This window comes from Salmo salar, chromosome 15 (assembly GCF_965601325.2).
Source record: "Salmo salar chromosome 15, fSalSal1, whole genome shotgun sequence".
Lineage (NCBI taxonomy): Eukaryota > Metazoa > Chordata > Actinopteri > Salmoniformes > Salmonidae > Salmo > Salmo salar.
The window spans coordinates 60,080,122-60,093,528 of NC_138305.1; the positions used below are offsets into that span (position 1 = coordinate 60,080,122).

At 41.7% G+C, this 13,407-nt stretch overlaps 1 protein-coding gene across 1 annotated transcript in view; it reads left to right on the forward strand.

Annotated features, from left to right (window-relative positions):
- Positions 1–13,407, forward strand: part of LOC106571774 (fibronectin type III domain-containing protein 1) — an 82,968-nt gene that overhangs the window by 47,811 nt on the left and 21,750 nt on the right. The window contains 2 exon segments of the mRNA XM_082961490.1: positions 1,424–1,660; positions 12,580–12,688. Coding sequence (XP_082817616.1) covers positions 1,424–1,660; positions 12,580–12,688 — 346 coding nt within the window.

Consider the following 13,407-nt stretch of genomic DNA (forward strand, 5'->3'; position numbering starts at 1 on the left):
ATTTTAAAAGCACTACATCTACTTCCTCAGAATGTAGTAGATCAAAAAAGAGATATAGAAAGACTATAGAAGACACAATTACAGATCTCAAAAGTAAGATACCATGTGGAAACAGACACATGTATACATCTAGAAAAGCAGATACACTGACAGACACATACATCAGTGTCCAGATGTGTAGCTGTAAGGACATTATTAGATGTAGTTGAAACGTTCTCAAATCTATTGTATTCTTAAAAAAAGGAGAGTAGAAACCTTGTATCCCTGTTGGACTGTGTCTGTTGGCTACAGTTGCCTGTCCCGAGTCGTGTGGTGGGGTGGAACTGAGTCCAGCCAAATTCCCATTCCCATCCCAATCATATTGAGAATTCTGGGAGTTCTGGAAGTGTTCACAGCTGTGTATGGATCCAACTGGCACTACAGTAGCTCCCACGGACATGAAGAATGACAGACAGACAGACAGACAGACAGACAGACAGACAGACAGACAGACAGACAGACAGACAGACAGACAGACAGACAGACAGACAGACAGACAGACAGACAGACAGACAGACAGACAGACAGACAGACAGACAGACAGACAGACAGACAGACAGACAGACAGACAGACAGACAGACAGACAGACAGACAGAGAGAGAATCACCCGATGGGGAAGAAGGATGGGACCACGCAAGATCACCCACTCTGACTTCTCCTGAACTCCTGACAGAGGGAACCCAAGTAGACTGAGTTATAAACGGAATAGATTGTAATATGAGACTTTATTGTCCACCAGCAGATGTTAAAACATTGCCTTCTTGTATTAAAACCTCTATGCAGTCTTTTTAATTAAATCATTTTAAATCATCACTGTGTGTCTAATAAATCATCATGTCATAAAAATAACTCCAAATTAAGTTATTATTTTCCTGAGTGTCCTTTTGCCATGGAAATGCTCAGTCTGATCGTGTGGGCGTGTCGATGCAAATTTGAAGAAGGTATATTTATATACACAACCCTTATTGGCGAATAGGGTCGTCTAGAATCTAGAGCCTACCCAGCCTACCCCGCCTACCCCTTCAAAGTAGTAGGATACATAAGCAAATAAAATATGACTGGTCATTGATCAGAATAATCACATCAGATTGTGATGCCATGATCTGGGCCAAAAACTCCATCCCACCTGAACAGATTGGGCATGATCATAATTTTCACAATTTCAACCTCATAGTGTGGAAATATCATTTAAAAAAAACATGTATTTAACTGCACTGCCTCTTCAACATAATTATTTTAGTGTTCAGTAAAAATGTAGACCAAAGAAAACATTGTGCTCTCCCAAGGAGTTTCTTGGTTGGTGTGTAAAACCAGCAAAAATGTAACATAATTGATCAACCATCTTGCTGCTTTCCCATCCCTCCCTGCCATCCCTCTCTCCAGCTCCATATGTGAACTTCATCCAGAAGGATCCGGGCGCTCCGTGCTCGCTGACGGAGGCTCTGGAATACCTACAGGTGGACGTCCTGGAAAACCTGCTTAAGAAAGACAGCCTGGCTACTAATCAGAAACAGCCGCCCAAAAACAAGCCCCACAACATCACGGTGGTCGCCATGGAAGGCTGTCACTCATTCGTCATCCTGGACTGGGCCATCCCACTGAAGGATGACATGGTGTCAGGTGAGTGGACCACAATGTCACGCAGGGTGACTAGCAAGCTTGGCCAGATAGTGGGGTGTACTGCAGATACAATGTGAGAGGTGTGAAGAGTATTCTGTCAGTGCTTCAAGCAGTTAGTGTGCACTTATGCTGCAATTATTCTGATCTTTTTCCAATAATTAGTCTTTTGACAAATCAGATCAGCTCTTAAAAAGATCTGATGTGAAAATATCTGATGTGATTGATCAAAAGACATATTAGTGGAAAATATATCAGAAATGGGATGCCTCTGTAAACGTAGCCTATGTCTGACTTCAACTTTTCTATCCTGACCCATTTGATATGCTTTTCAAAGGATCATGGCAGGTCAGCAGACATAATCTAACTATCACATTTAAGGTAAGACACAGGTGCAGACAATGTCGAAATAACAACGTTTATTATTCCAACAGGGCCAGGCAAAAGAACAGGTCAAGGGCAGGCAGAGGTCAGTAATCTAGATTGGTGGGGCAAAGGTACAGGATGGCAGGCAGGCTCAGGGTCAGGGCAGGCAGCATGGTCAACACCGGGGAAACTAGGAAACAGGAACACTCGAGAGACAGGAGTAAAGGGAAAACCGCTGGTAGGCTTGACGACACAAAACAAGCTGGCAAAAGACAAACAGAGAACACAGGTATAAATACACAGGGGATAATGGGGAAGCTGGGCGACACCTGGAGGGGAGTGGAGACAATCACAAAGACAGGTGAAACAGATCAGGGTGTGACACTAACTAGTCAGCTCCTAGTTAGATTTTAGGGAGTCACCCAACCCCCAATGTTTTAGATGTCAGTAACTGAGTTTTGAGTACTGTAAAACTGTATTTGATAGAGGGATCCAGTGTGTAGTGAGTGTGACTTGTGAACAGTGCTTCAGTCAGAGACATGGGTTCAGTCATCCAGAGAGAAGCTGTGTGTTGTCTTTGGCTGGCCAACAGAAGCTCCTAGTCCTTGAGTGGGCTGGGCCATTCTCTGATGTCTAAACCATATAGTATCGCAGACCCGCACCACTTTCTCTCTCTTTCCCAGTATTTCGATCTCTCTCTCATTTCAATATACTGTATTTAACGTCTTTGCTAAAATGCATGTAGTGCCTTAAAATATATTCCAGAGATACATGTACATACATTTTCTCAAACGCATGTAATGTTATGCCTGACAATATTCCAGAAATACATGGCTATGACATCTAGTCTACAGGGTGGCCAAAGGCATTCCTAATTCAGCTTTTTAAATTACTCTTTACGTATTGATCAATGGAGACAATTTTTTGGGCCACCAAGCCAAAACTTTGCCAGTGATATAAGTAATTTAAATTGCGATGGTGAGTAAAAAACAATCTGTTGGATGTCACCTAATTTTAACATTCTGTCATAAAGAGCACAAGTTCAACATTATAAAAAACACATTTTCTCCTCTTAAAAAATTTAATAAAAAGTGTGACTAGTAAGTGCCTCTAGTATCACGGGCACTAGGCTGTAAAAAAATAATAATGTATTGTTGTTTTTATCGATTTAAACAAACTATACATTGTATAATGCTCCACAATATGTCAACGTGTAGGTCTAGGCTTTGTCCTTCCAATGAGTGGTATTATATGGCTCAACAGTGTATGGTTAGCGGTGTTATGGTGCGTTCATAACCAAGTGGGAAGTGGGAATTTACCATATCTGGGAAAAATTGAACGGTAATTACTAGTTAAATCAGCCATGAATCCTCTTGTGACAGGGGGAATGGAAGCTTGTTGTGTGCAACAGGGAGGGGCAATTGAATACAAGATTCAAAATAATAATGTAAATTGCTAAAACATTTCTAGCCTGTCTATCTATGGGTAACAGGGTTGATGTGTTATACTCAACACGCTCAGTTTTTCACCACAAAACACCAGACAATTGCCAAATAGAGTAGAACCAGCTCACCTGCTTTACACTATGATTTGACTATTAGATGTTCAACGTTGTTGTTCAATGTTTTACTTTGTTTATTGAATTTTCAACACCAGCATTTACAAAATAATTGCACTTGTAAGTTATTTGGTAGTAATATAAAACAACACAACACATCAAAGACAACAATACAGCAAAACAGAGAAAGAGAGACAGACATAAAAAAAATACAAATACGAAAAAATAAAAAGACGCTAAAAATAAAAATATACACTGCTCCAAAAAATAAAGGGAACACTTAAACAACACATCCTAGATCTGAATGAAAGAAATAATCTTATTAAATACTTTTTTCTTTACATAATTGAATGTGCTGACAACAAAATCACACAAAAATAATCAATGGAAATCCAATTTATCAACCCATGGAGGTCTGGATTTGGAGTCACACTCAAAATTAAAGTGGAAAACCACACTACAGGCTGATCCAACATTGATGTAATGTCCTTAAAACAAGTCAAAATGAGGCTCAGTAGTGTGTGTGGCCTCCACGTGCCTGTATGACCTCCCTACAACGCCTGGGCATGCTCCTGATGAGGTGGCGGATGGTCTCCTGAGGGATCTCCTCCCAGACCTGGACTAAAGCATCCGCCAACTCCTGGACAGTCTGTGGTGCAACGTGGTGTTGGTGGATGGAGCGAGACATGATGTCCCAGATGTGCTCAATTGGATTCAGGTCTGGGGTCTGAGGATCTCATCTCGGTACCTAATGGCAGTCAGGCTACCTCTGGCGAGCACATGGAGGGCTGTGCGGCCCCCCAAAGAAATGCCACCCCACACCATGACTGACCCACCGCCAAACCGGTCATGCTGGAGGATGTTGCAGGCAGCAGAACGTTCTCCACAGCATCTCCAGACTCTGTCACGTCTGTCACGTGCTCAGTGTGAACCTGCTTTCATCTGTGAAGAGCACAGGGCGCCAGTGGCGAATTTGCCAATCTTGGTGTTCTCTGGCAAAAGCCAAACGTCCTGCACGGTGTTGGGCTGTAAGCACAACCCCCATCTGTGGACGTCAGGCCCTCATACCAACCTCATGGAGTCTGTTTCTGACCGTTTGAGCAGACACATGCACATTTGTGGCCTGCTGGAGGTCATTTTGCAGGGCTCTGGCAGTGCTCCTCCTGCTCCTCCTTGCACAAAGGCGGAGGTAGCGGTCCTGCTGCTGGGTTGTTGCCCTCCTACGGCCTCCTCCACGTCTCCTGATGTACTGGCCTGTCTCCTGGTAGCGCCTCCATGCTCTGGACACTACGCTGACAGACACAGCAAACCTTCTTGCCACAGCTCGCAGTGATGTGCCATCCTGGATGAGCTGCACTACCTGAGCCACTTGTGTGGGTTGTAGACTCTGTCTCATGCTACCACTAGAGTGAAAGCACCGCCAGCATTCAAAAGTGACCAAAACATCAGCCAGGAAGCATAGGAACTGAGAAGTGGTCTGTGGTTTCCACCTGCAGAACCACTCCTTTATTGGGGGTGTCTTGCTAATTGCCTATAATTTCCACCTGTTGTCCATTCCATTTGCACAACCGCATGTGAAATTTATTGTCAATCAGTGTTGCTTCCTAAGTGGACAGTTTGATTTCACAGAAGTGTGATTGACTTGGAGTTACATTGTGTTGTTTAAGTGTTCCCTTTATTTTTTTGAGCAGTATATATATATATTGATACAGTTATAGGTCAACAAGCACAGATAATACAATCCTTAACATCCGAGATGTCGTGTATACACATCCCAGGCCTCTTACATCACCAAAATATAAATATACATCACTCTGGAACTGCAGGGAAATGTAGTCGTTTAACATAAGAAAAGAAGGGAGCCCACATTGCATAGAATTTGTCTACAGACCCATTGAGTGTGTGTTTAATTTTTTCCAACTATATGCAATTCAAAATGGATTTAATCCAAAGAGCATGAGAAGGGGGTGCAGAGGATTTCCATCTAAGTAAAATTAATCGTCTCGCTAACAAAGTGACAAAGGCAATTACATCCTTATTCGTTTTGGTCAATTGTATTGTGGGTAAGGAAACCCCAAATAGTGCAATAAAAGGGTCTGGCTCGATCTGTTTGCCGCTTAATTCTGAGAGTGTGTTAAAGATGTCTTTCCAGAAACTAACAAGAGATGGTCAACACCAAAACACGTGTGCATGATTAGCAGGAGGCTGATTACATCGTACACAATTAGGGTTCACATCCTTGTAAATTTTGGATAATCTTGCTTTGGTCCAGTGGGCCCTATGAATGAGTTTGCATTGAATGAGACTGTCTTTCGCAAATAGAAGAGCTATGTACCCTTTTGAGTGCCCCTTCCCATAGTTCATCAGATATTTCCTTACCCAGTTCCACCTACCATGAGGATTTAATATTGTTTAATGAGATGGCTTGTAGTGAGCAAATTTGACTATAGATTATTGACAAGGTGCCTTTCAGAATAGAAAGTGGGATAAGAAATGTGTCGAACTGTGTTTCACCAGGAAGGGTGGGGAATCCTTGATCTTTGCGCTGGACGTAACTCCGGACTTGTAAGAACCTAAAGAAATTATGTCTGGGGAGACAAACGTACTAAATGTATTGTTAATATACAGATCCCTGAATCTTTTAATACCGAGACTAGACCATGTTGAGAAAGCACCATCAACCATAGATGGGGGGAAAGCTGGGATTGAGGCTACCGGAGCCAAAGAAAAGGTTGTCTGAAACCCAAAGTGGAACCTACATTGATTGCAGATCTTCAATGTTGTTTTGACACATATTTTTGGTGAAGGAGGAGTAAGGGTCTGTAACGGAGGAGTGAGCGAGGGAAGACAATGATGCCGGTATAGATGAGGCAACCTCCATCTCTAGCCAAATTGGGGGTGGGAATATCTCTCTGCTCTGCAACCTGTACTGAATGATCCTAAGGTTAGTGGCCCAATAATAGAATCTGAAATCCGGTAGAGCTAGACCGCCGTCGGGTTTGGGCCTCTGCTAAAGCTGTTTTTGTATCCTGTGGGTCTTTTTGTCCCATATAAAGGGTAGTATTAGGCCGTCAATCTTTTTGAAAAATGTACTGGGAAGAAAAATCGGAAGGCACTGATAGAGATATAAGAATTTGGGGAGAGTATTCATTTTAATAGAATTAATTATTGCGACTAAGGAGAGGTGTAGCAAAGACCAGCGTTCCAAATCGTCCTTACTATGGGTAAAAAGAGGAGCAAAGTTGGCATGAAAAAGGTTTTCAAATCTGATTGTGACATGTACCCCAAGATAAATATATCCACTGTGAGCAATTTTAAATAGCAAGTTATGTAAAGGGGATTTTTATGCGGCCATATTAAGCGGCATCAATTCGCTTTTACTGAGATTAATTTTATACCCTGATAAGTGACCGAAGGATGTGAAAGTGGCAAGGGCAGCAGGAACAGAGACAGAAAGGTTGGATGTGTATAATAATAAATAATCTGCAAAAAAAGACATTTTTTGTTTGTGTCCGTATCTGACTATACCTTTGATGAGGGGGTTGGAGCGAAGTGTTATTGCAAGTGGTTCTATGGCGAGGGCAAACCATAAGGGACTTAAAGGGCAACCCTGTCGTGTCGATCGTTGCAAAGGGAAGCAATCTGATTTGAGTGTTATTAGTCCTGACAGAGGCTTGAGGGGATGAGTACAGAAGTCTTATCCAAGTCATGAATTTGGAGCCAAGCCAAAATTATTTAGAGTATAAAAAAGGTATTTCCATTCCACCCGATCAAACGTTTTCTCCGCATCCAGGGATATAATGGCTTCAGATGTATTGGCGACAGAAGGATTATATATAGTATTAAATAATTGTTGAAGATTGAAGAATGACTGTCTATTTTTAATAAATCCTGTTTGATCCGGAGAGATAATTGATGGGAGGACTGTTTCCAGACGCGTTTCCAGAAGTTTGGCTAGAATTTTATAGTCAAAATTTAGCAGGCTAATTGGACGGTATGATACACACTCAAGAGGGTCTTTGTTTTTTTAAGAATAAGACAAATGGTTGCCTGAGTGAGAGTCTGTGGGTGAGCACCATTTACAAATGCTTCATTGTACATTTCAATTAGAATAGGGGCTATTTTGGAGAAACCTTTTATAAAACTCTGCCGAGTAGCCGTCAGGCCCTGAGCTTCTCCCAGATGGAAGGGATTTGACAGCATTAGACAATTCTTCAACAGTGATCGGCTGCTCTAATTTTTTACCAAATCCCATCTGACCAAAGGCACAGGAAGTGAGTGGGAGAAATCCTCCAATTCCAATGTATCCGCATTACTTTCAGAAATATATAGAGACTGGTAAAATCTCTTGAACTCATCATTGATCCCCCTAGGGTCTAATGATATCCCAGACGATGTATGAATTTTAGGATTCTGAAATGATGATGATAGTTGACGTAACTTGTGAGCTAATAATTTACTGGCTTTATCTCCTTGTTCATAGTAAGTGCACCTAGACTTGACAAGCAGTTCAGTAACATGGTCTGGTAATAATGTGTCAAATTCTGCTTGCAAAGTTAAACATTCCTTATAAATAGCCGGAGATTGCGAAACGGCTTAAATGTCATCTAATTGGGCAATATAGCGTGTTAACATAGATAGCCTATCCTTTTCCAGTTTGTTCTCATGTGCGGTGTAGGAAATCATTTCACCTCTGATATAAGCTTTCAAAGTTTCCCAAAGAGTAGACACAGGGATGTTTGGGGTTCTATTTGTGATCATGAAAAAGTCGATTTGACTCAAAACAAAATTGACAAAGTGTTCTTTACCGAGCAGTTGCCTGCTCTTGCAGACTCCGTTTTTGGCTGGGTAGACGACATTACAAACTTACATTTCTCAAACTTGATCTGAATTGTTTAGGGGTCCCTTCAGACGCCTGGCCAAACAGAAATATATACAATTTTGCAAGGTTAAATATATATGTCTGAAGTCGGTTCTGCAGCTCTGCCAACTTCTGTCTGTAGCGTCCGAACAGTTTGGGCTACACACTAATATTACCATCACAGAAAGGGGAGACTCTCACGAACACGTACAGCACCAGTCAAAAGTTTAGACTCACCTACTCATTCAAGGGTTTTTCTTTATTTTTACTGTTGTCCACATTGTAGAATAATAGTGAAGACATCACAACTAAATAACACATATGGAATTAATGTTTTATTTATTTTATTTCACCTTTATTTAACCTGGTAGGCTAGATGAGAACAAGTTCTCATTTGCAACTGCGACCTGGCCAAGATAAAGCATAGCAATTCGACACATACAACAACACAGAGTTACACATGGAATAAACAAAACATACAGTCAATAATAAAGTAGGATGAAAGAAAACAAAAAGTCTATATACAGTGAGTGCAAATTAGGTAAGTTAAGGCAATAAACAGGCCATGGTGGCGAAGTAATTACAATATAGCAATTAAACACTGGAATGGTAGATGTGCAGAAGATGAATGTGCAAGTAGAGATACTGGGGTGCAAAGGAGCAAGATAAATAAATACAGTATGGGGACGAGGTAGGTAGATAGATGGGGGTCACCAGTGACATATACCTGCTGGAGCGCGTGCTACGAGTGGGTGCTGCTATGGTGACCAGTGAGCTGAGATAAGGTGGGGCTTTACCTAGCAGAGACTTGTAGATAACCTGTATCCAGTGGGTTTGGCAACGAGTATGAAGTGAGGCCCAACCAACGAGAGTGTACAGGTCGCAATGGTGGGTAGTGTATGGGGCTTTGGTGACAAAACAGATGGCACTGTGATAGACTGCATCCAGTTTGTTGAGTAGAGTGTTGGAGGCTATTTTATAGATGACATCACCGAAGTCGAGGATCGGTAGGTTGGTCAGTTTTACGAGGGTATGTTTGGCAGCATGAGTGAAGGATGCTTTGTTGCGATATAGGAAGCCGATTATAGATTTAATTTTGGATTGGAGATGCTTAATGTGAGTCTGGAAGGAGAGTTTACAGTCTAACCAGACACCCAGGTATTTGTAGTTGTCCACGTATTCTAAGTCAGAGCCGTCCAGAGTAGTGATGCTGGACGGCGAGCAGGTGCGGGCAGTGATCGATTGAATAGCACGCATTTAGTTTTACTTGCGTTTAAGAGCAGTTGGAGGCCACGGAAGGAGAGTTGTATGGCATTGAAGCTCGTCTGGAGGTTAGTTAATACAGTGTCCAAAGAGGGGCCAGAAGTATACAGAATGGTGTCGTCTGCGTAGAGGTGGATCAGAGAATCACCAGCAGCAAGAGCAACATCATTGTATGTATACAGAGAAGAGAGTCAGCCCGAGAATTGAACCCTGTGGCACACCCAGAGAGCCTGCCAGAGGTCCGGACAACAGGCCCTCCGATTTGACACACTGAACTCTATCAGGGAAGTCGTTGGTGAACCAGACAAGGCAATCATTTGATTAACCAAGGCTGTTGAGTCTGCCAATAAGAATGTGGTGATTGACAGAGTCGAAAGCAGCGTCAGAGTCAACAGAGTCGAAATCAAGTAGTAACCAAAAAAGTGTTAAACAAATCAAAATATACTTGATATTTGAGATACCTAAAAGTAGCCACACTTTGCCTTGATGACAGCTTTGCACACTCTTGGCTTTCTCTCAACCATCTTCATGAGGTAGTCACCTGGAATGCTTTTCCAACAGTCTTGAAGGAATTCCCACATATGCTGAGTACTTGTTGGCTGCTTTTCCTTCACTCTGCGGTCCAACTCATCCCAAACCATCTCAATTGGGTTGAGGTCGGGTGATTGTGGAGGCCAGGTCATCTGATGCAGCACTCCATCACTCTCCTTCTTGGTCAAATAGCCCTTACACAGCCTGGAGGTGTGTTTTGGGTTAGTGTCCTGTTGAAAAACAAATGATAGTCCCACTAAGCGCAAACCAGATGGGATGGCATATCACTGTAAAATGCTGTGGTAGCCATGCGGGTAAAACGTGCCTTGAATTCTAAATAAATTACTGACGGTGTCACCAGCAAAGGACCCACAACACCATCACACTGCAAAAGCTTCACGGTGGGAACCACACATGCAGAGATCATCCATTCACCTACTCTGCGTCTCACAAAGACACTGCAGTTGGAACCAAAAATCTAACATTTGGACTCATCAGACCCAAGGACAGATTTCCACCAGTCTAATGTCCATTGCTCGTGTTTTTTGGGCCAAGCAAGTTTCTTATTATTATTGGTGTCCTTAGTAGTGGTTTCTTTGCAGCAATTCAAACATGAAGGCCTGATTCACGCAGTCTCCTCTGAACAGTTGATGTTGAGATGTGTCTGTTACTTGAACTCTGTGATGCATTTATTTGGGCTGCAATCCAAGGTGCTGTAATTTCTTATCCTCTCCAGCAGAGGTAACTCTGGGTCTTCCTTTCCTGTGGCGGTCCTCATGAGAGCCAGTTTTATCATAGAGCTTGATAGCTTTTGCGGCTGCACTTGAAGAAACTTTAAAAGTTCTTGACATTTTCCGGATTGACTTGCCTTCATGTCTTAAAGTAATGATGGACAGTCATTTCTCTTTGCTTATTTGAGCTATTCTTGCCATAAAATGGACTTGGTTTTTTACCAAATAGGGCTATCTTCTGTATACCAACCCTACCTTGTCACGACATAACTAATTGGCTCAAACACATTAAGAAGGAAAGAAATTCCACAAATGTACTTTTAACAAGGCACACCTGTTAATTGAAATGCATTCCAGGTGACTACCTCATGACGCTGGTTGAGAGAATGGCAAGAGTGTGCAAAGCTGTGATCAAGGCAAAGGGTGGCTACTTTGAAGAATCTAAAATATAAAATGCATTTTTATTTGTTTAACACTTTTTTGGTTACTACATGATTCCATATGTTATTTCATAGTTTTGAAGTCTTCACTATTATTCTACAATGTAGAAAATAGTAGAAATAAAGAAAAACCCAACAAAACCTTTCTAAAGACGTTTAAAAATATTTTTACCAAATATATTGATAAATACATGTGAAAATGTATGTGAAAATATACAGTATTCTAAAATACATTTTCAATGTATTTCAGATTGTATTTTGAAATACATTAAATACATTTTACATACATTTATATATACATTGTAAATACATTTTGTAATATATGTTGGAATGTATTTTTTTAACACATTATTTGGCGTTTCCTAATTTTTATTCCCTTATTGGTTGCGGTGTCAGAAAGATGAGCAAAGTAAAGAGGAAAGAAAGAGGGAGAGAGAGGCAGCAGGGTTGAGAGAGAATGAAAGAGTGAGGAGAGAAGGATAAGTGAGTGACAGGCTGCAACAGTGCTTCTGTTTTCACACTTCTGATTACAAAATATAGTGATAGAGAAAAAATGAAAGAGAGGGAGAGAAAGAGGGAACAACACAATCAGAGAGAAAGAGTGGTGCCTGTGGTAGTAGTTCCCTCCTCCTCCTCCCCTCCACCTTGAGCCAGCTATGTTGGCCAGGCGCCAGAAAAAATATGAACACAGGAGTTTGATGTGGCGGGGAGCACTGCCCTTGTAGAGTTTCCACTGGCTGAGTGGCATGATCTGAGCATTCCATGACCTCAGGATTCACGTACTGAAATGGGGCTTTATGGAGGTTTACCATTATGTGTGTGTGAGAGGAGAGGCAAAACAAGAGGTGAGAAACAGAGAAACAGATTGTCTCTGTATGTGTAGTGGTTGGCAGATCCACAATGTGACTTACTGCGTCTGCCTCGAGTTTAAAACCACTGATACCTCAAATTAGTTGGGATCGTTCTTCTGCCTCCAATCACTCTCCTCTCAAAGTAAATATTTCCTCTCTAACATCAGACCACCCTTACCTTTGGCTACACATCAAAACCAACATGGACACATTTTATCTCTCCTTCTCAAACTTTAAAATGGATCAATGTTTGATCCCTCCCCTCTCTAACCTCTGGTGATCTTTGGCCCCTGACTCTCGCCTTGTGTGTGACCCCTTCAGGCTACATGGTCCACAGTGCCTCATACGATGACGTCCTCAACAACAGGTGGTCCTCCAGTGCATCCAGCGGCTCACATCTGGCTGTAGAAAACCTCAAACCTAACTCCAGGTGAGAATATGCTCTCTGTGTGTGAGAGAGTGTTTAATGTCTTACACAATGGGCTGGTTATACAAACAAAGGATTTACGAGATTGTACGGCTTGTATATTCTTTACCCATGTGTGTGCGTCTGTGGAGGTGTTTGCCTGCGTGTTTGCGTCTGTGTGTAAGTATTTATAACTATAAATCAAATCAAATTGTATTCATCACATGCACAGAACACAGCTTGTGTAGGCTTTACAGTGAATTGCTTGCTTATGAACCTTTCCCAACGACGCAGCGTTTAAAAATAATAATACAAAATAAAATAGTAACTAACATGAAATAATAAAATAAAATACACAAGAATGGAGCTACAGTATATACAGGAAGTACCAGTACCAGATCAATGTGCAGAGATACAAGGTACTTGAGGTAGATATGTACATGAAGGCAAGGTAATGTGACTAGGCATCCGGATAGATAAAAGTTAGAGTAAAATAAAGAACAGAGTAGCAGCAGCAAATGACGAGTGTAAAAGTGTGTGTGAGGGTGTGCATGTGTGTTTGTATTTGTGTTTGTGTCGTGCCAGTATGCGTATATGTCAGCAGAGGCTCCTCAAAGGAGGAAAGGGAGGACCATTCTCCTTAGTGAATTTCAGAAAAAAACCTTTTCAGATAAAACGACACTAAATATATTCACGTCACCAAATAATTGGTTAAAACACACTGCTTTGCAATGAAGGTCTAC